General features: G+C 41.5%; 4 protein-coding genes across 5 annotated transcripts; 2 read left to right on the forward strand and 2 right to left on the reverse strand.

Annotated features, from left to right (window-relative positions):
* Nucleotides 1–2,589: 2,589 nt before the first annotated feature.
* Nucleotides 2,590–5,081, reverse strand: LOC116193552 (perakine reductase-like). Its single transcript, XM_031522297.1, has 7 exons — nucleotides 4,656–5,081; nucleotides 4,403–4,564; nucleotides 4,112–4,315; nucleotides 3,832–4,004; nucleotides 3,653–3,749; nucleotides 3,305–3,458; nucleotides 2,590–3,139 (listed from the first exon to the last, which is right to left on the reverse strand). Exons 1-7 carry the CDS (start codon nucleotides 4,731–4,733, stop codon nucleotides 2,964–2,966), a joined length of 1,044 nt encoding a protein of 347 aa, XP_031378157.1. The 5' UTR covers nucleotides 4,734–5,081; the 3' UTR covers nucleotides 2,590–2,963.
* Nucleotides 5,082–7,304: 2,223 nt separating this feature from the next.
* LOC116197701 (stem-specific protein TSJT1) lies at nucleotides 7,305–9,343 on the forward strand. The gene is made up of 4 exons (XM_031527910.1): nucleotides 7,305–7,641; nucleotides 8,103–8,343; nucleotides 8,446–8,566; nucleotides 8,899–9,343. The coding sequence occupies exons 1-4, from the start codon at nucleotides 7,442–7,444 to the stop codon at nucleotides 9,087–9,089; spliced, it is 753 nt and encodes a 250-aa protein (XP_031383770.1). The 5' UTR covers nucleotides 7,305–7,441; the 3' UTR covers nucleotides 9,090–9,343.
* LOC116197700 (meiotic recombination protein DMC1 homolog) lies at nucleotides 9,185–13,549 on the reverse strand. Of its 2 annotated transcripts, XM_031527908.1 has the most exons (15): nucleotides 13,406–13,549; nucleotides 13,202–13,284; nucleotides 12,373–12,464; nucleotides 12,222–12,293; nucleotides 12,092–12,130; nucleotides 11,875–11,932; nucleotides 11,734–11,779; nucleotides 11,599–11,644; nucleotides 11,191–11,252; nucleotides 11,008–11,074; nucleotides 10,833–10,925; nucleotides 10,675–10,743; nucleotides 10,505–10,583; nucleotides 10,041–10,207; nucleotides 9,185–9,775 (listed from the first exon to the last, which is right to left on the reverse strand). In XM_031527908.1, exons 1-15 carry the CDS (start codon nucleotides 13,420–13,422, stop codon nucleotides 9,731–9,733), a joined length of 1,035 nt encoding a protein of 344 aa, XP_031383768.1. In that variant the 5' UTR covers nucleotides 13,423–13,549; the 3' UTR covers nucleotides 9,185–9,730. The 2 variants fall into 2 exon arrangements, with proteins under 2 accessions (XP_031383768.1, XP_031383769.1); XM_031527909.1 differs by lacking the exons at nucleotides 13,202–13,284; nucleotides 13,406–13,549 and adding an exon at nucleotides 12,549–12,666.
* Nucleotides 13,550–15,171: 1,622 nt separating this feature from the next.
* On the forward strand, nucleotides 15,172–20,766 carry LOC116196184. Its single transcript, XM_031525778.1, has 11 exons — nucleotides 15,172–15,806; nucleotides 16,505–16,769; nucleotides 16,963–17,122; nucleotides 17,222–17,945; nucleotides 18,060–18,489; nucleotides 18,565–18,746; nucleotides 18,864–19,020; nucleotides 19,131–19,358; nucleotides 19,461–19,811; nucleotides 19,958–20,059; nucleotides 20,189–20,766. The coding sequence occupies exons 1-11, from the start codon at nucleotides 15,322–15,324 to the stop codon at nucleotides 20,438–20,440; spliced, it is 3,336 nt and encodes a 1,111-aa protein (XP_031381638.1). The 5' UTR covers nucleotides 15,172–15,321; the 3' UTR covers nucleotides 20,441–20,766.
* The last annotated feature ends 1,910 nt before the right edge of the window (nucleotides 20,767–22,676 follow it).

The raw sequence follows: 22,676 nt of genomic DNA on the forward strand, positions 1-22,676 counted from the left end.
GACACTGTGCCCCTTCGACTAAAAATAAAAAATAAAATAAAAGACACTGTGCCCTGACCTTGTCTTCATTCATGAGCTGGGCCGAGGTTCCAATGTTGCATTTAATGGACTAGGACGGTTGGGATGTCTGGAAGATTCTGGATCGCTGAGGGGAGTTCTCAAATCATGTACACGTTGAGTAGGATACGAGGTTTTTTTTTTTTTTTTCTCTCTTAATGAAGTGTTAGAGATCGAATGCGCATTTGACAATCGTGAAGATGGAAATTTGGAGAATATATCGTAGCAAAGGATGTGATTGCACGCCCACCCAGACCCCTGCACAAGGATGCATGGTCATTCGTGTCGGATAATTGAAGACTCCCAGGAAGAGGGGTGGCAATGTGTTTTTGTAAACCGATGCTTCATCCGTTCCAAACCCGGATCGGTGGTTAACAAATGTTATTCGTTAGGTCATGGAAAGGATTTAGAGGCTTGAGATTAAAACCTTATAGGGTTCGAGAAGGGTTTAGGATTTTACCTCAAAACCCGTATCAAACCCCGTTAAACGTAAATGTACTATATTACTTATATGTACAAAAAAACATCCGTCATTTTTTTTATTTCCCTTTATTTTAATTCGAATTTCTAGTATTTGTAATACTTATTTAGTATTATGAACTTGAAATTATTGTGGCTTATTATTTTTGAATATATTATAAACTTATAAGTGTTGCGATTCGTTTTTCTCGAACATGTTATGAACTTATAAGTATTATAATTTATTTTCTTTAGTAAAATTATTTGCCTGGAATTTATAATTTATATTCGAATCCTTTTTGTTATATCAAATAATTTTCTATAAATTTGATGCTATGATAAGTTCATATAATATTTTCTCGCAAACTTATTAACAGGTTAAAAATGGGTTCCCAGTAGGCTTCCGTTAAATTAGTGGGAAGGATTTGAGAGTTTTCCTTTAAAATTTTAACTAGTTTGAGAGTGATTTTCTTAATGGGTATGGGTATACGATGGATATAGCCATTCCAACATTTCCCGGTGCCATCCCTACCAAGGAACCAATATGCCGTGAACATTGGTTATGCTAATGAATAGGAAAAGCATTTCTCAAGACGGGTAAGCAGGAAAATTCTGGTTCTAAACCGTTTTATGTAATTTTTACCCAAGAAAAAAAAATAAAAAAGAAGGGAAAGCAATTCCATGACGTTCTACTTGCCGAGTACCCCATTTCTCGAGATATGTAAGCAGGAAAATGTTTGCCAGAGCCGTTTGAATGATTTCGATCACTGCAGTAGAGGGAGACTAGAAGGATCTGTTAATGAAGTAGTCCTGAATGCAGTGATCAAATTAGGAGATCATGATCCAAATTGACTCCTTTTTTTTACCATAGTTCCGTTAAATCAAGGCAAGGGCTGAGTATTCCATGATGGAACTGTTTATTGCTGTGGGAGCAAAATCCGAGAAGCTTAATCCTGAACATAAGAGGGTCTTCCGTTAATCTTCTTGCTGTAATACTATGTAGAACATACTGTCGAAGAAGTGGGGGCACATAGGATGAAGGGTGCGCTTCCTGATTTAGCTTAGCAAAAAATCAGAGGCGCCTATGAAGGATCTCGGATGATATCCATAGATCAATCACAAACTATCATAACAGAGGAAATGTGCGTGCTATTGATTGCTGTGAAGCCTCTTTTGCATGTCTTCTATGGAGAAGCTGTTCTCTTCACCAGTTGGTCTGTCAGGACTAATTGTGGTCCCTGAAGATACCTCTTTCATGCTTCTTATCGTCTGCAAGCCGGTTTAACCGAGTTTTGTGCAGCTCTGTCATCGTTTCACACGGTCAAGATGGGAGTTCCATAACTCGTAGAAATCGTAATGGAACGCTTTCTTGAAACGCAGAGATAAAAGGCAGACGTGGACCAAACTCCATCACCAGGTTGGAACAAAGACACTGTGACCTGACCTTGTTTCCATCCGTGACGTGGGCCGAGGTTGTCATGTTCCATTCAACGGGCTAAGACGTTCTAGCACGACTCTTCCAACTGCTCTCAGGACCTGACATGCCACGGCTGTGCCCTGGAAACTAGTCCCAACAAGCCCCAGACGCAGCTGTTTCCTTCTTGATACGGTCGAGGTGTCCAGCAAGTTGTGGAGCTTCGAGAGACCGAGAGCGCGACCGAGATACCAGTCCTAATTCTTCCTAAATTCTAACGATTAAGAGATCGGATGCCCCTTAAACATTCATGACGATGGAAATGCGGGAAAAGTCTCGTTGAGAAAGGCCATTGTTGCACAACAACCATCACAAACTTTGGTACTTCTAACAGATTTCCCATGGAAGTCCACCAAAAATAAGTTCGGAAGTTTTTGTTGGTATTTTCCGATGGATTCATTTCCCAAGGGATTTCCGTCGAGAACTTTTCCGATGGACGGCATTCGTAAACTTATAGATGAAATTGGGCCTAGGATGGTATTGCCATACAGATTAATGAGCCCAACAGGACAACTGGACATGCTCGATTGGACTGAGCTTCAGACCTACAACAGTTAAATGAGTATAGCGAACAACTTCCAAAGAGAGTCGAGAACAGCTGTGCACAAACAAGTCGGTCTATGATATTCTCTTAGGGCCTGTTTGGTTTCAAGATGATATTTTAGAATTACAATTCTAACTTAACTCTACTCACTACAATACAAAATAATTCATACAAAGTCAAAGAGTGAGTCCCATTTATACCACTTTTTTCCACAACAAAACAACATAACACATACAAAGTCAAAGGGTGGGCCCCATTTATACCACTCCAAAATCAAAATCAAAATCAAAATCTGATTTTAAAATCCTACTATGAAACCAAACGCAAACGCAACCTGAGTTTCTCAAGCAGATAGAGAAATCCAATTTTCAACCGAGATGAAAACGTTCCTCCAGGCAAATCTGCACCGACATCTATTCACTCTTGTTACTATTTTCTTGGAGTATTTGCATGTCTCCAAGAGTATTCAGCCAGTATTGGCAACTCCCTCTCACCGCCCACTTCCTCGACAGCCACAACATCACAGATCACTTTCATATCCTCAGGGGTCAGCTTAACGGTGATTGACCTGATATTATCCTCGAGGTTCTTGACCTTCGTGGTCCCTATATATCATTTGAAGAAGCGAGATACATCAGTCGATTCAGTAAAGATTTCAGTGAAGCAAACAAGACCAACTCCATAGAGACAAACAGAAAATCACCAAGCGTGAACATGAATACATGCATTGTGATTCTATATGCCATCTCAGTTCATGGAAAAGCACGTACCAGGTATTGGGACTATGTCGTCCCCCTGTTGGAGGAGCCATGCAAGAGCGAGTTGAGGAGGTGTGCAACCATGCTTTGCTGCCAGGTCAGCGAATTTCTGATACACAAGTTTGTTCTTCTCCAGATTCTCCCCCATAAATCTTGGATGAACAGCCTATCACGTGAAATAATAACCATAAGCCTATGATGCAACCACTCATTCACCCATGCGCACATTACACCAATCAGGCATCTCTTTTTAAAGAACTCTGGCCTGCCTGAGACCGTAAATTAGGCTGGAATTTCCTCCTCACCGTGGATTCATGAGAATAATGGCAAAAGGCAGAGAAAACGGGGGGAAGTTCTTACCAAGACACTCTCTGTTGGCAAACTCTCAACAACTGCCTTCCCACCGAAGAAGCCATGACCGAGAGGGCTATACGCCACTATTCCAATCCCCAGCTCCCTAAGAAGGCAGATCAAAATTTCTCTGATAGGCAACTAAACTAACTAGTATAAAACAAACACGAACAGACAGGCTGATGTACCTGCAAAGTGGAATCATTTCATCCTCGATCTCACGACTCCAGAGAGAGTACTCCATCTGTATGGCTGTGATTGGGTGAACTGCATGAGCTCTCCTTATGGTATCGGGACTAGCTTCCGACAGGCCGATGTACTTTACCTTCCCTTCCTCCACCAGCTTCTTGAGCTCACCCATCTATAGTACCCAAACCAACCAATTCCAGCTCAATAAACAGTCCATCACATATCATCAGAATTCAGAAGCATAATCTACAATAAGGAAAAACGAGAAATGCGTCTCACGGTGTCCTCTATCGGCACATTGATGTCCACCCGATGCTGATAGTACAAGTCTATGTAGTCCACGCCAAGTCTCCCAAGACTAGCCTCGCAGCACTGCCTCACATATTCAGGGGTACCCTTAACGCGGAACTGCCCGTCGGCTGATTTCAAGATGCCGAACTTTGTGGCTAACTGGACCTGAGAGCGGGGGAGCTGCTTCAGGGCCTGAAGGAAAGGCACCGCATTTACAATTACAAGTCAGTGTGAAGATATCCAATTAGAGATGATTCGACAATCAGGGCAGAGGCTGACCTTCTCGATCATGATCTCGTTGTCGTTGTAGGCATCGGCGGTGTCGAAGAAAGTGACGCCCTTGGAGAAAGCTTCCTTCAAGACAGAGCAGGCGGCGTCGTGTGTGAGAGGAGCATTGAGGATGCCGGAGAGACCCCCACACCCGAAGCCCAATCGAGAAACCTGCACTTTCTCAAAGAATCTCAGGGCTTTTCAGTTTTCATCGAGTTGGGCGCACACACAGAGAGAGACACAGAGAGAGAGAGATGATTACCTCTAAGCCCTGAGTGCCGAGCTTCACTCTGGGGACCGGAACGGTTTGCTGCTGCTGCAGCTCAGTCTTGTCCTCCATTGACAACGAATCCGGAGCTCTGAATGATCAAGAAGAATAAGGGGAAGGAGGAGAAGGAGGAGGAGGAGGCGACGGAGCAACTGGGGTGGGTGGGGGAGCCAAAGGGTAAAGTGAGAGCGTCACTGTGTCCATTTCAGGCACCAACTCCACTCCGACAGCTTAACGTCCGTACAATTTCTTGTCTTTATTTTATTCTTTATTATCAAAATTAACTTTTTATGGCATGCTGTCCAGTTTCTCACCGGGGACTGATGAATGGAGAAATTTGCTCGGAGAGTCCCAGAGGGCTTGGGATGGAAAGCAATTGATTCATTCAATGGAGGAAGCCCGAGGAAGAAAGTGCCATCCCAATCCAAACCCACCTCGACATGTTTGGACGTCAGCTATGATAGAAAATTAGGAGAGGAAAAGGATGAGATTTTAATAATACTAAGCATAATTTTAATCCTTATCTTGTGTTTAGAGCAAACTGGGATATTGAGTGGGATATAATCACGGAAATGACCATTATGCCCCCATCTCGTTTAAGTATATTAATGGGTGGAGCTTCGTTGAGGACCTATCCCTGTAAAAAAAAAAATTATGCTTGAAATTAACACTCACATTCTCAGTAATTTAATATATTTACCAAATTCGACAATCTTACATTTCTGACTTACGACGCAACAAAAAAAATGAAAATTTCTTTTTCCTTGTAATCTTTACTTTCTCCGTGAGCCAATAATACTCGAACCAAACACCCTCCCGTGCTTACTCGATGAGACCATTTTCTTTAGCAGTTGAAAATGGTCTTCGGTTGGGCATATACTGGCAATTGATATCTATTCATGTCTATTACTGCATAAAATGCGAAATTGGTTTCCCAACAACTAATTTTTCGAATGATTCGATCATATTATCCTCATGTCTTTTAACTTAGTTAAAACAAAAGGTAAAACAATATCGTTAAACAATAATTTATTTTTCCGCACCGTCATCGTCTAACAATAATCTCTTTTTATTATTTTGGCCCTCTTACGCAAGTCAAGATCAAGATGTGTTTTTAATATCTTATCTTTCTTTTTTTTCTGAAATATAATAAAGAACTAATATTTTATGTCCAAAATGGGGTACAAATACAATGTCTACTAGCCACGTCAAGAAGGCTGTTTTTGGATAAGCTCTGACTCGTACACGAATCCAACGGCTCGGAATTAAAGAGACTGTCTGCTGCAATTGCTGTTATAGCCAATCATTTCCTGAGAGTTAGTCAACATCAACCTGTCTTTCAAATGTGTTATGGTCACGCATATCATGGTAGAAAGATCCTTATTTTCGCTTGCCTTTTTTCCTTTTTCTTTATTTTTTCAATTTTCATCACAATCTTTGAATATTTTAATAGCCCAATTATGTGCAATTGAGGATGGTATAAGATAATATACAAACAAGAAGTTTTAAATCATGTATTTTCCATTGCATACGAGTTAATATAATGTCGCCTGTAGCGCCAAAAAAAAAATTCTTATGTGAATAATTGTAAAGGTTAAACTGAAATTGAAGATCAACTGAAATCAAATTATATTTTCAGTTAACTTTTCCTCTTTAAAAAGATAGACATGAATGCCATTCGCTTCACTTTCTATCACAAGATTCAACTACAATCCAATTACATCTAGGAAAGGTAAGTTAGGAGAATCCTCCGACCTAAAAAAAAAAGGGGCAAAAACCATTTTGTCATTTGTTGATTCCCACATTTCACCATCGTTTGTTTGGATCACGAGTTGCAAGAAGTTACGATGAAGTATAGTAGCCGTCCATAATCCATTACTCCGAAACTCTCATAAACTGCTATTCAAACAAAGCTAAAGTGCACTCCATTACTCCATAACTCTCATATATCGATGGTGCATCTCGTGGAAATCCTGGAATGACGGGATGTGGCGGTGTCCTCAATGAGAATGGTCGATGGATCTCAGGGTTTATACATAATGTGGGCTGGGCTACGTCGGTCACGGATGAGCTCTGGGCTGTGCTGATAGGGCTGGGACTCGCGTGGTCCATGGACGTCACATTGTGACGATGGTCGAGATGGACTTTGAGATGGCTCGCAATCTGATTGCCGATTCATCCACTCCTAATCCTCTCACGGGCAAATTAGTGAAGGAGATTCGTAGTATTCTAGGAAGGGAATGGGAGGTGTACGTGCTTCATTGTTATTGAAAAGCCAATTTATGCGCGGATGGGATGACAGGTCTGTAAGCTTTTTGGTAGAAGCGCCGTTCTTTGACTCACTCTCGGATGGCATCAAGATGCTTTTACTTGGGGATTGTGTTTGGGCCTTATACCCCCTCTTTGCCGTCGCTAATTAGCTTTTCCTTGTACTTCTCTATGAGGCGTTTTGCCTCCTTCATTCACCCAAGAGAAAGTTCCTCAATCGGCAAGTGGTGCGGTACATTTTTCCTTAGTACAAAAACGGTGGCACGGTATTTTGGGAAATTTCTGGAGAAAAGTAGGGGCAGTTTGGGAAACAAATGAAAGAAATAGACTTCCCCAGAAGTTTATAATAATTAACCACTACCTCCCAATAATCTTTATATTTTTCTCTCTCGCTCTCTCGCGCAGTCTCTGTGCCTTTCTCCATATTCTTCAGTCTCTGCCCACAGAAACCTCTCTCTCTCTCTCAAGCCTCGCGGTCGTTTCATCCCGTTCGTCGACTCGTTTGCAAAAAAATGCTGGCGGTGTTCGACAAATCCGTGGCCAAGGGCCCGGACGCGCTTCAGAGCCCGCACTCCGAGGCGGTCTCCGCCCTCAAGGACGGCTGCCTCAGCAACCACTTCGCCGGTGTCCACCCCGGCTCCGTCACCGTCAACCTCGGCTCCGCCGGCCTCATCGCCTACTCCCTCGATCGCCAGAATCCCCTCCTCCCCAGGTGCCCTCTCACTTCCATCACAACGCAACATTTCCATTCCTTTCTTCTGCTTTACCTCAGTGAAATTCATTTGTGATCTGCTCTTGATCGCCGTCTGTTTGCGTGGATCAGTCTTATTCTTGCTTCTGATGTTGATTCTTTTGTTGGGTATGCTCCGTTTCTTCGTTCTTGTTTCGTTTTGCCTTTTTGTTAAGTGTTAATTAATCATCAGATGTGTCGGTCTATATGTTTAGAAAAGTGCTTCTGAAATTGGAATCTTGAGGTTTTCCCTTTTTCGTTTGATCTTTATAAATATCTATTATTTATGTCATCCATGGCATCTTGTCAATGTGCTCATCCAGTAAGATGCGAATTAAAGCTTGGATAAGGACAAGACATTTACTTGACCTTTCTTTGTTATTATCACAATATACAACCTCTGTCAGTAGCACTGATCTTTGGTCCTAATTTGATTCACGTAGATTGTTTGCGGTCGTGGATGACATCTTCTGCCTGTTCCAAGGACACATCGAGAATGTTGCTCTTCTGAAGCAACAGTATGGATTGAACAAGATGGCGAACGAGGTGATCATCGTCATTGAAGCCTATAGGACTCTGAGGGACCGTGGCCCTTACCCTCCGGATCAGGTTGTGAGAGACCTGAACGGGAAGTTTGCATTCATTCTCTATGACAGCTCCGCAAAGACTACCTTTCTCGCTGCTGTAAGTAGAAATATCTTATGGGTTGCTTCGTTGATGTGATGGGTTTTTTTCCTGACGAGCAGCAGTTGTTGACGATTTGACTGGCTTTCTGAGTTTACGCAGGATGCCGATGGAAGTGTTCCTTTCTTTTGGGGAACCGATTCTGAAGGGAATCTCGTCCTCTCTGATGATGTGGAGATTGTCAAGAAGGGCTGCGGGAAATCTTTTGCTCCATTTCCTAAAGGTAGATCCTGTTCAGAGCTACCCATTTTTAGTGTTAGCCATTAGACAGTGGTTCTCTTTCTGCACTGATTTTGGGTGGAGAATGGGATCTTGTACAAAGGAGTTAGAAAGGATTCTATGGAATGTGCAATACGAATAAATCTCAAATTTGGTTGAGTTGCTTCAAAGCAATATGGAGGAATCAATTATGAACTTTAGGATTGAAACGTTATGTAATCATGAGAATAATACTCTGTGAACATCATTTTCTGTAGGTTATTCCTCCTTCCTGTTTGTATTATTCAAAAGAAGATGAAGATTGTCTTAAGATTTTCTATTTTGCTGTTACCTCAGGGTGCTTCTTTACAAAGTCTGGAGGGCTGAGGAGTTATGAGCACCCCCGGAATGAGTTGAAGCCAGTGCCGAGGGTGGACAGCTCGGGTCAAGTGTGCGGAGCTACCTTCAAAGTGGACTCGGAGTCAAAGAAGGAGACCAGTGGCATGCCTAGAGTTGGGAGCGCTGCGAACTGGTCCTCACACTACTGAGACCCTCTGCTCCATTGAATGGCCTTTAGTTCTACATAGGGCCTTCACTTGGTTTTAACATGTCTTTTCGTGTATTTGTATCTTGACAATCTTGCAGCCTTTTATTTGGTATTAACCCTTTTCATGTTGAGGGGTATAAAAAGAAACTGAGGTATCAGTTTATGCGGCTGTACATGTTGCTTACTGTGAAGACCAAGGCTTTGGTGAACTTTGTGATATCATATCATATGGAATAATACCCTCTATTCGAGTTACATTCGGGCATGGATAGAAGTTTGCTTTGCTCATCATCAATTGCGAGAATTATATTAAAGACTGTCAATGAGTTGCAGCGGGTAATCCAACCAAGAAGAGGACAGGAGACGCAGAATACTAAAGGCTAGAACTGTTTATCAAATATAGGTTGTTCTGGTTTCTTTAGAGTGGACAGTGGTAAGTATATTACTAATATATGGAGTCAAAGGCATCGTCTTAATCTAATCAAATACTTGATCAGCTTAATCAAGTGAAGCCACTTTTAGGAAACTAAAATGAGTTCATACTGTATAAGCAGCAGCATACTGTATGATAAGTATTACTAAACTAAATGCGGAAAGAGTGATCATCTGGCTGGTATATAAGGTACAGATCCTCAGCTTACATTAGTCCTTGGCATCTGCTATGCCTCCTGGTGTTATCTGGAATACGTACTAATGTTAAGGCCAACTTCTTGGAAGAATCTTTGTCGAAGTTTGCTGATTGATTAACAATCCATTTGGTGAACTGACCTTTTTTACCATTTTGTGCGTCAAAGTGAAGAAAATCATTTAGTGCTCAATCCATTTGGTGAACTGACCTTTTTTTACCATTTTGTGTGTCAAAAGTGAAGAAAATCATTTAGTGAGCAGCATGACGACATTCAAATCTACTATTGAGAAGAAATTGATTATATGGTACGATATGAAAGGATATAGCTTCAGCTTCTGGTAGGTTTGGAGCATCGAACACCTTGCAGACGCGCTGTTCACCTTTGCCTTTCCTAAACATCAGCCTAATTGTGGCTGCATGGGCTAGCACATGGCCTCCTGCTGGTTTCTTAGGATCTGATATGAATACTCCGCCACCTGGATCAGCAATCACTGCAACAAATAGTTCCAGCTGAAAGTTAAGACATCTATCTATCTATCTATATTCATGACGATGGACTATGTTCTTGAAATAACTGGTTAACTATGGAACCAATAAATCAAATGTTCTCGAAAAGCTGGCTTCCCTACCATGGGACCCAAGAAATCAAGATATGACATTACAAATATGTCAAGTCATTTTCATCCTTCTGTAAAGAAAAATAAGCTGCGATTTCCTCCATAGTGACAACAACTGAGCAGAATTATGCATCCATGGAAAAGGAATGAGCTTCAGTACACAGATGGTACCTTGGTTGGTCATATACACAGCAACATTGAATTCCTCAGCAATCTTTGTTAATCTAGAAAGCATTTGTGCCAATTTTTGCTGCAACTCAGAATTGATTTGTTTGGTGGATCAGACTTTGAACATTGTGACAAGGCTGGCACCCCGGGATCTGGGAATGATGGAAACTAACCTGCCGTTCAGCAAGTTCTCCTCTCCCAGTAAAATCCACTCGGAAGAGAGCAATCACAGAGTCTACAATCTGAAAAATATTCCCCAAAAAAAAAAAAAGCTTATATATATGTATACCAACTAATAGTCAGATTACATGGTTGTGTAACTGGAGCTCACCAGTAATCTAAATGGTTCTTCAGACATTTTCACAGCCAGGCCGAGAAGCAGGTCGTATTGATGCTCATAAGTGTATGCGCGGGCATAAATGATCTGCCATACAGGAGATAACCATTGTAATTTAACTGCCAATAAGAGCTGATTGCCACGCACGGACAAAGATAGATGATCTTACATTGTCAAGGACTGCCCCAGGGTCCATGCCAAATCTCTCAGCTATTGACACAATGCGATCAGGGCGGCTGCAGGTGGACTTAGCTAAGAAAGACAACTACCCCTTCATGGAGAGTATGAGGCAAAAACTGAGTCTGATGCCTAGAAATTTTGAGGAGAGCTAAACACGAGCGGAAAAGGATACAAAGTTCCCTCAGTGTCAATGTAAGCAACCTTGCCATTGCCTCCTTTCATGTGAGTTGGCAGCTGTAAAGATCAAAAGCAACAAAATAATGCTTGTAGAGCGACCACAGAAAAGCAAACAAGGTTTTCATATGAAACAAAAGTCTGTCAAATATCTCGACTTGAATTTTCCTCAACCCCTTGAACAGATTTATGAAAATAAGCATACAGTTGAGCAAGATTTGATTTGTATTTCTATATATCTGTTGCAAATTAACAGTTAATAAGGTCCAGATAGCACTATTATGATTCAGAGACATGCAGTCTCCATGTATCCAAGATTATAAAGCTCTTATTTAGATGCAATCAGTCAAATCTCCAAAATGATTTTTATCTCAAAATGGCTTGCATGCTACAAGTTGGAACCAACCTGTGTAGAAACACAGAGAGTATGTGCGAGCTGTGTTTTCCCTGACCTGAATTATATAATGACTGTCAGAGTTCTAAAATCTTTCATAAAGGAGATAAAGAAATTACTCAAACTTTGCTAAGATTTATATTTCACCGAAATTCCCCAAAAGCTTCTGTTATAGCCAGAGTTTCAATTCCACCTGCATGATCCAACCAAAGACAATGAAGGCAGATTCAGAGGTTATGTTCAGGAACAGATGCTGGGTGGTTGTATCCAGAAAATGAAGTGCATTACCGCCTAAAAGCTCATCAAGGGCCTGGCTTCCTGTCGTGATATGAATCACGGACTTTCTCTACAAGAAATGAGAGAGAACATACAGTTCACGTAGTTGCTCATAAAAGTTTCATGTGGAATTTCCAATATTCCAGGGTTGATTTTCTATATATCAGTCTCAAACATGATTCCACAGCTTGGGATTGTACAAATCAACAGTAATGGATCGAGAACCTACTCTCAGCAAAGCATCACTTCCTGTGATATAGCCAAAGTTCTGAAAACAAAATTGTGCATTCATGAGAAAACCACAAGATTTTCAGTTAGCGGAGATGAAAATTTTCATAGGGGATATCATGAGCTCGAACCACTAATTTCTCAGCAGCTTCACATATCTTGTCCACTTTGGCTTCAGATAATCCTTTTATTCCCGTCAAGTGCTGCGCAAATCAACTACCGTGAGAAACATATTGAAGCAGAGCATCAACCAATGGAGGACTTCATTAAAAGTTTAATCACCTTCTTCGTATGCATCTTCAAGCCATTACAGGTGTAGATCCCTGCATCTTGGAGCTTTTTCACATCTCCAGCATTGATTCCTTGAGAGATCACTGCAAAAAGTGCACATATATTAGCGAAAGAACCGATAAGATTGATCTATTTACAATGATTCAAGAAATTCTCCGGTGGTTTACATGGAGTAGTTCATATCTTGATCACTGGAAAGCAGATCAATCAGTTTCAGAAACATGCAACACTCATAGAGTGAGGTGAATACAGAGAGCTCCAACACCCAAGACAGGAACAGGCTAACTACTGTATGGTGAAGATACCTCTGCATCTGATATTTGAACGAATTTATATATGTCATATATATATATATATGTATGTATATCAAAAATTTCGAATCCAAACTTAAAATAATCTAATATCCACAGATCTATGACAGCATTAATCGAGTAACACACAGAAATACTCAGAATGGAAAAATAGATCATCGTCAACATCACCAGAAGATATGCTCAGCGGAGCTGATTCTCAAATCAAAATATGAACAACATGCTGATTCTGAGAACGGAGCAAAGAAATTTTTCGATTGATCATGAAAATCTCTTCACAGATGTAAATGTATTAGTAACTCACCGCAGAGATAGAGCATGATAGGATCGATTAGAAATTGACACTGAACTCACAACTGAAGTTATAAACGGTAAGACTATACTCTCATCGATCGTCCATGAGCAGAGACAACCGGCGAGAGATTTCAAAAGAGCTCCTACTGGCGTGCATCAAACAATGCACATGCATTTCGAAATTGATGATCGATGAGTGGAATATTGAAACGTACGTTTGTCTATGGCCTCGAAGAGGTCCTCCTCATCATCAACGTCTTCTCTCTCGATGAGCTGCAACTGGCTCTGGTCTTCAGTCCTGACAACCGATCGTTCAAACAGAGATCAAACTCAAAGCTCAAATTCACGTACTCGCACGTACAGCGTTTAAAAACAATAACGTCACTGAAGTAGTGAAATCATGCAGATAGAGAACTTACTTGAGAGCTGCCAGCATCTTCGATCGTAGTCCGAGAGACGATCTCTCGAATCAATGGAGAAGCTCGGCAACAATGGAAGAAGCGTTTGAGATGCTTTCGAGCGGGAAGCAGAGGGAGAGAGCAGCAGCAGAGACGTGATTCTGAATTTTGCGATGAAATGAGGGGGAGAGGGGAGAGGGAGAGGCTATTTATACGAGGAGGGAAGCGGACTTCATTTGATTTTATTAATTTCGTTAAATGATTGGGTGGAATCCTTGCTAACAAGGAAGGCAGCATGCTTAACGTCCTTGTGGACATGTGAGGATATCGGTGCGTTTCAGCGTGATATGGTATTTGGACTCCATGGGCCACTTATGAAAATTAGCTTTTGCATTAATTTTTAATGGTCGAGAACAATGGCAATATATAAGTCGTAAGCTTACACGATGTTTTAAAAAATCATGATCGGCGCCCCTAATCGAGATCACTGCCTATTAGTTCACATTCTCTCTCTCTTTGAGGCGATACGATGGTTGCCAAGTGGGGAATACTGTCTTTGCGGGCACCATGAACTCATACTAAAATGTGTAGAAGAATTATAGCTAGTACTAGTAAGTAGTAAGTTTGAGACGTGGTTATTGAAGAGTCGAAACAGGCTTATATTATGTTTGAAAATGACTAATGGGCATTGGGCTTTTTAGGCTACTCGACTGCATTAGGCAGGTCCAAAGGACCAAGGGCCCACGAGCCCATAAGGGGAAGTCTCTAAGAGAGGCCCTTTAGAGGCTCAACCAAGCCCACGCCTTCCTATTGGATCAAAACATCGAAGCTGGGCCCCATTATATAGGTCAGTTGCCATTTTCCTAAGTTTTGAATCTTTTGATACCTTTGAATTGTTGGACCCTGAATTTTCAGAATGAAGAAGTTCCTCCTCAAGCTTTATTTCTGTAAATTACCTCCCTTGAACTCTCAAAAATGTAACAATTACCCCTAAAATTTGCTGATAAAATGCACCCTTTATTTGGCTGAGAAACAAGATTTGAAGAGAGCGTTTCAAAATCATTCACTAGAATTAAGTTCTTTCCGATATTATATTACTTGAACTTTTCAATGAGATTGCGAAGAATAATCTCGTTTTCGGAATCTCAAATCTCAAAATCACTATATTAAAAAACAAAGGCTCAAAAGTTTCATATAGACATCTTTTCTTAACCAAATGTAATTTTCTAACCTTTCAATTCACGGTAGTTTTACAAGTTAATTTTTAATTTTAATACTTTATGGAGCAAATTTTAGAGGCACCAAAACTTAGGGAGTACTATCGTATTCGACCGGGCAGAATATTCTATGCCAAGGAGAGTATGTACTTGGTGTGGCTGCTAGATTTCATTCATGTAATGTGAATAGAGCAACCGTTATGGCACATGGTTGTGATAGTATCTCATTCTCACAAATAAAAGAATTCTCGATAATAATAACGAGATTTTCGGCGTCGCCTTCAAAATGTAAAATTTGAGTGTCGCGCTGATATTTGCAACTCCATCAAGTTTGTGAGATTGGATTATCGCATTAGTATTTTTGACCCGGTCCTGCACGATAATAATCGAGTTTAAGAAATAATCTCCGCACATAAGAGTGTGAGTCCGACATGTCGTCCGGCAGCAATTCAGCGGCCAGTAATTCGGAAGTTCATGTAAATTCCTGAGGTCGTTCTTAGCCTTTATTATTATTCGCAGAAAACAAAAAAAGGAAAAAGCAATTATTATTCAAATTTTTCATCGACTTTCTTTCCTTTTCTCAATGCACGCACAATAGCGGTCCGCTCTTTCTTCCTAAGTTTCTCTCCTCTTCTAGGGTTTCTCCCGCAACCAGCAAGGAGCGTTCTTCCTCTCATCCCGCCCTCTCTCTCCGGGGAATTCGACCCTCGTCGTCCTCCAATGCGAGAAACCAATGACCCCGATTCTCCGGAGAACCCCAAGGATCGGACGCCTAGGTCCTCTAATTCTCCCAGCGAGGGCGCCGGTTCCGACGACGACTCGGCCCTCGATGTCTCCGGGAAGAGCCTGGAGTTCTCCTTGCTCGATAAATCAAATTTGTCGGTCAGGGACTTGTACCTGTACAAGAACGAGTTCAATCTGCTCCCCAGGTGGGTGGGGCAGCTACAGAGGCTGAAGACGCTGAAGTTCTTCGCGAATGAAGTGAATTTATTCCCGACCGAATTCGCGAATTTGGTGGGTCTGGAGCGGTTGCAGGTAAAGATATCACCACCTGGGTTGGAGGGGCTCCCGCTCCGCAAGCTGAAGGGCTTGAAGGAGCTCGATTTGAGCAAGGCCCTGCGCCGGCCTTCCGTGTTCCCGTTGCTGACCGAGGTTGCTCAGCTTAAGTGCTTGACCAAGCTCTCTGTTTGCCACTTCTCCATAAGGTAGTGTTGCTTCCCTCAGTTCCTGCTTGTTTGAATTATGTACATTGTAGAACTTAAATTGTGTTTGGCTCTGCAAAAGTGTTAATCTTGTGCTTTTTGCTGTCTAAATTTTTTTTTTCTGAAAATGAAAATTGGCAAACATGGATCGAACCAAGCATCTATAAAGTAATGTTTTTTGGGATCTCAAGCTGTTTCGTGCCTTGATCAGTTGACAGATCATTATATTCATCTCGTTACAGGGAAAATAAAAATTATACTTACTTTGCCGTGATTATAAGTATATTCATTAGCGACAATATATAGAGAAAAGGGTTGTTCTGACCAGGAAGCAGCTTATGCAATGGTGCTTTGTAAATTTTGACTAGGACAGCAATCGATCATATTCATGGTTTCCCATCTTAGCCTAGATTGTATTGCTAGACTGTTACATACTAGGTAGTTTCATATTTTTCTTGCTTATCCGTTGCTTATCCTTTTAGGTTGCTTTTTTTCAGTAGATTCTCAATGTTGATAGCTTAGTGCTGACATGTGATACTAGAACTCATAAAAGTTTTGTTTTCCCCATGCTACTTTTTCATCTGATATACTGAAATTTGTATCAGTCCCCCTTTTACCTCAAAACTCTTCTGTGGTACTGCTGGAAACATTATGTTTAATAGTGATTCCTTGGGAGCTCAATTATCACTATTTCTTTGCAGATGCTTACCGCCAGAGATTGGCTGCCTTGATAAATTGGAGTATTTGGATCTTTCATTCAATAAGATGAAGAGTTTGCCAAATGAAATTACTTATTTAAATTCCTTGATATCCCTGAAAGTTGCTCATAATAAGTTAGTGGAACTTCCTAGCAGTCTGGCATCTCTACAACAGTTGGAGAACCTGGACCTGTCAAATAATAGGTTGACCTCACTGGGACCTCTTCAACTTGGATATATGCGCAATCTTCAAAGCTTAAACCTTCAGGTACTTATATGGGCAGTTTCTGTAATCTCTCTTTTGCTCTGTATGGGTAGTGTTCGGTCCTATAGATATATTCTTTCAATCTGCCATGTCTATATTTAGTATTTTGTGCACCCTTAACTTTTTGCAGATTGAAGTCTCACTGCAAAGAAATTAACATGGTTATTGTGTGCTTGAATCCTTGTTCTTGTTCAAGTACAATAAACTTCTCAGTTGTCAAATTCCATCGTGGATATGCTGCAATTTGGAAGGAAACGGCTGTGAAATATTAACTGATGACTATTCAAGCTCTTCAGTTGAAATGGATGTTAATGACTCAAGCATCCAATTGCATGATGGAATTCTTCCTTATAAGGGTAAGATGCCATGGATCTTCTTCAGTGTTCTGAGTTTAACCAGCTTTTCTTCTTCCTTGTTATACCTATTAAGATTGATTTGAGACATTTCCTCATTAGGATGCTGCCATGCCTTGCCAAGCTTGTTGTCTGCCTCTTCATCGAGTAGTAGGTCATTCTCAGCTCGAAGGTCATCCAAGAGGTGGAAAAGGAGACATTATTTGCAGCAAAGAGCTCGGCAAGAACTTTTAAACAAAAGCAGAAAGGGGAAGGGTGAAAAGCACACTGAGAACTTAACTATGAAGGCCACAAAACATAACGAGTTACAAGATGAAGACATTCTTTCTCCTAATATTGATGCTGATGGGCAAATTAGGACCCTTCATGATGCCTCTGATAAAGAATTACTTTCTGGGGAAGCTGGGGAAGAAAATCTTCCTGACAGTGTTGATGAGGAAAAGACTAGTTTGAAATCTGACATACTTATTGAGAACTGTTCTCCCAATTTTGACCGTGGAAGTAGAGCGGAAGAAGACAGTTGTGAGGATGATTCTGCCGTATCTAGTGGCCCAGTGAAGCGAGAATCTCAGAAATCCAAGAGTAGTGCTAAGATTAAGAGGCATTATGACAAGACTATTGAAAATCCAAAACCATGCAAGTCTCGCAGGCCAGCTGATGAGAGTTCAAATCTGTCTTGTAAGTATAGTACTATGTCATTTTGTAGTATTGAAGACCCGCTACCAGATGGCTTTTATGATGCTGGACGTGACCGGCCCTTCACGTCGTTAAGCACTTATGAGCAAAAGTTGCATCTTGAATCGCGTGAAGTCATTCTTATGGACAGGTTCCAGTTATATAAACATAAATTATTTGTGGGATATGCTAGTAATGATGAATGGTTGGGCCATATATAGGTGATGCTGTTCCTAACTGATTTTGCTATTTTTGTTTTCTTCAGGGGAAAGGATGAAGTGCTAGATGCAATTACACTCTCTGCACAGGCACTGGTGTTTCACTTTAAGCGCTTGAACTCTTTAAAAGAAGATGAGAATCATGACGCTTTTGACAACCTACAGATTGCATCGTTGCTTGCCTTGTTTGTGTCGGACCATTTTGGTGGCTGTGACAGAAGTTCGATTATTGAACGGATGCGAAAGGCTGCATCAGGCTCAAATTACAAGAAACCTTTTGTTTGCACCTGCTCAACTGGTAACAGTGACTGCACTGACACTCCAGCAGAGAACAATCTTTATGATAATGAGGATTTTGTATTTGCCAATCTTTGTGAGAAATCTCTTCATTCTATCAAAGTCAGACGAAATTCCATCGTTGTTCCAATAGGGACTTTGAAGTTCGGTATCTGTAGGCATAGAGCACTGCTATTGAAGGTGATTATCACTCCTCTCGGTACTGCTGTCCTCCAAAATTAACCATAATGACCTAATTAATTATCTGGTCTCCAGTATCTCTGTGATAGGATGGAGCCTCCGGTGCCTTGTGAGCTTGTGAGGGGCTACCTTGATTTCTTGCCCCATGCATGGAATGTTGTTCTTATCCGGAAAGGTGATTCCTTGGTCCGTATGGTTGTGGACGCATGCCGCCCACATGATATTCGAGAGGAGACAGATCCAGAGTACCTTTGCAGGTTTGTTTATCGCTTTTTCTGTAATTGATCTTGTTGATAAGCTTGACTATGATGGCTATTGGACTTATTGTTGCTATTTCAAAAGTTCATATATGGGCCTGTGTGATCGGTATGCAGGTACATCCCTCTCAGTCGATCTAAAATTCCTCTGTCAACGGAGACGGCAATTGGTGCTACCTCCTTTCCCTCTCTTTCCACATGTGATGAAATTGCACAGGTGGCTTCAACTTCTCTTGTTCGTTGCTCTTATGGTTCTACTGATGTTGTCGCCAAGGTGAGTGTCTAAATAAGCCAAATTTCTAATAATTTGCCTTTTCCAACAATAGATTTTAAGTCCATTCTGTGTAATTTTGTATTCAGTATCTCTGTTCACCTTTTATGCAGGTTCGCACCTTAGAAGTAGGTGGCAATGCATTTGATGATATCAGGAACTTCGAGTACAATTGTCTAGGGGAGGTGAGAATTCTGGGTGCCCTGGAGCACCCATGCATTGTGAAAATGATTGGGCATCAGATGTATTCGAAGTGGGTAAATGGTGTCGATGGGAACCCTGAGCGCCGTATATTAAGGTCTGCAATTTATATGGAGCACATAAAAGGCGGGTCATTAAAGGTGACTGGACTTCCTCATCCAATGTTTATGCCTTTATGTATAATATATGTCTGTTCTCTTCTTGATGCTGATCTTTCTCCTGTTTTGCCCGACATATCTTAGAATTATGTGGAGAGCCTGTCAAAGTCTGGTAAGAAGCATGTTCCAGTGGGCTTGGCTCTGGTAATTGCTAGAGATGTTGCTTCTGCATTAGAGGAGCTGCACTCAAAGCATATCATGCACCGTGACATTAAGAGTGAGAATGTTTTGGTTGATTTGGAGTCTAAGAAGCCCGATGGGACACATGTTGTGAAGCTTTGCGATTTCGATCGAGCAGTTCCTCTACGGGCTTCTTTGCATACATGCTGTATTGCCCATACTGGAATACCTCCTCCCAATGTATGTGTTGGAACACCTCGCTGGATGGCCCCTGAAGTACTTCAGGCAATGCAAAAACCGAAAAATTATGGCCTGGTAAGTTTCCACTTGTTACTTGAATGTTTCTTACTGTTGTAATTGCACAAATGGATTTGTTGGGATGATTATTTTGAGTTTCTCTCCCTTATTCATTAAGGTAGTTATCTATAGTTAATCAAGTGTGCTTAATATACACATCACAGGAGGTGGATATCTGGTCATATGGTTGTTTGCTTCTTGAACTGTTGACCTTGCAAGTTCCTTATTTGGACGTGTCAGATTCTCTCATTCATGACCTTCTCCTGGTAAGATCTCTCCTCTCTCACCACAGTGGAGTAAAGGCAATCTGTATTTGGCATCAATTCATATCTAAAAAAATAGGTTGAGGGATCTCTGGTTTGCATTATAACTGGTCTGCCCCGTGATTTAAGCAGAATGGAGAAAGACCGAAACTAACTGATGAGATGGAAGCATTGGCTTCGTCGAGAGATACTTCAAGTTCGGTGTCAGGAGCAGAACAGAAGAGACCAAGAGAAGAAATGGAGTCATTGAGGTTTCTTGTCGATTTGTTCTACCGGTGTACTGAGAAAAACCCAGTTAACCGACCATCAGCCAGAGACATACATGAGTCGGTGCTTTCCTGCACAAAAAACTTGGTCAGGGATCCCGATACGGAACAGGAGTAGTTTGTTAGTTTTAGATCCAAATAACCCATTCTTCAGAATCTTGGAATTTTGCAGTTGTAGGGCATTATAATTTATGTATTCTGTCCTTCCAGGGCGAGTCTTATTTTGACTTACGGAATAATTGTCTTAGATTCGTTTGCAGCCGTCCAGCTTAGGTTTTGTAGCATAATGTTGTAATCCTTATGTATACAGTTATGCATTTCTGTAAGTCTTTATGAGTTACTGTTGTTACCAGAGCTAGAAAAACCTGAATTCCATATTCAGACGGTGGATTGCTTACGGCAGTAATGTTAAGTTGGCTTAATGAGTTTCCAATTTTGTGCTGATGGAGATGGTTCATTTACCCTAACTGGCAATTAGCTGAGGTGTTTTTGCAAATTCTGATTAAACCATACTAGATTCCATGGGATCGGTGGGTCCCGAACTACACCAAGCACAGTTCGCCGTGCCAGACAGGACATGAAGTTAGTTTGCATATATGTAATTATATGGATCTTCCCTATCAAAATTATCCCAAAAAAAAAAAAAAGGATCATTCCTGGTCCGTCACTGTCATCATTGCCAATGCCATAGGGAAAAGTAGTGTCTGGCCTAGCTAGCTCGTGAAGTTAATCTGAAATGTAAATGCATCTGCAGGCCAACACACTGCCAAAACAAGGAGTTGCGAGCAGAGGAATGGGATTTAATTGGAGGAGATGGGAGGAGCCAGTTTGTTCTCACTTGTCTTCCTCTCTTTGCGGTCCCCCTGCTATCTCTTTTAGACCCCAAAACAACACACACACACAGAGACGCAGAGAGAGAGAGAGAGAGAGACTAATTAAAGAAAAGGATTCCCTTCTTTTATTATTAGCGGCTGCCTTCTACATGATAACACTCTACTCCAATTACATGATAACACTCTACTCCAATTACAAGAGAGGTCCGTGAATATGAGAAGTTAGACAAGAGCAAGCAAAACAAAGAAGGTTTGGAAATGAAGCCTGAGTCTCTCCTGATTTTGAGTCGATGCGGCGAATACCACTGCGCTCCACTAAAGTCCCGTTATTTTCAACACGCGTAATTTACATTTGAAATGAAACTCCAAGACAGATAGAGAGGGAGAGGGGGTGAGAGAGTAAATGTTTCCTGAGTAGTGACAGCTCAGAGAGCTGCAAACAAATTGTCCAAATATTGCAGCTTCCCTCCCTTACATATGCAATGGAATGGACCACTCTAGTACTCTGCGGCTGCACTCCTTGCATGCCTCTCCTTCTCCCCTCATCAAACTCGCTCTGCCACCATCTGTATCTGCCAGAGACTCCCACCATAGATTTCTATTTCAGTCCCTTTTCATTTGTTTATTTATTGCCTTTATTATTTTACACACACATATATATATATAGGCTGTGCAGGTTCCCAGGAAACCGATTGCTATGGACCCTTTCCTCCCTTTCCCTCCCTCCATATGAGTCCTTATCCAGGAGGGTATTTCTTGGACTCCGTGGTCGGGCAGCCAGTTCGTCGAGACGGTTCACGGGGCCATCCGATGCACGCTCCCATATCCGTTCGTATCAAAAACAAACAGAATCCACCGTCCTTTGGTGCCTTCCTCTTTCTGCAGAGTAATATATATTCGGACAAACAGATTGTGCTTTATAGTGCAACCCGAATAATACATTGGTTTATAGCGCTCTCACGCCATGGCAATGGGGTTGGATTTCTTATAGTCTTTTCGAGAGAAACTCTAAGATGAGAAAAGACTACAAAAGTTACAATAAGTCCACCATCTGTATGAGAGCCCCGAATGGTTCAAAACGAACTCCTATGTTGTGGAGGTGCATGAACGGTTTATTCACTCTCACCCGTGTCAATCGCACCCATATTGAAGGCTCACAAACGGTCCAGGCCATGAAGTTTGAATAACACGACATCAAATGTTAGAGAACCTTTGCTCCCTTGCTAGCAAATATTTGTTTTGAGGGGTGTCCCGAACCATCCGAACTACGCATCGCTCTTATCCGGGTCGAACAGTTTTGAAAGCATCTGCACGGGATCTCATGGGCCCAAGGAAAGAGCTGAATCATGTGGGGGAATGCAGATGACGTGAATATCGTCCTTGAGAGAGAGTGTCATTAGAGGGCATCACAGGAAGGTGCCATATTTCCTCAACTGTCCCACCACGAGATTTTATGCCATTTTGCTATCATGGTTCCATCATGCCAGGGACAATCCCCATGAACCTTTGAGCTTAAATCAT

The sequence above is a fragment of the Punica granatum genome, chromosome 2, assembly GCF_007655135.1.
Source record: "Punica granatum isolate Tunisia-2019 chromosome 2, ASM765513v2, whole genome shotgun sequence".
NCBI classification, from domain to species: domain Eukaryota; kingdom Viridiplantae; phylum Streptophyta; class Magnoliopsida; order Myrtales; family Lythraceae; genus Punica; species Punica granatum.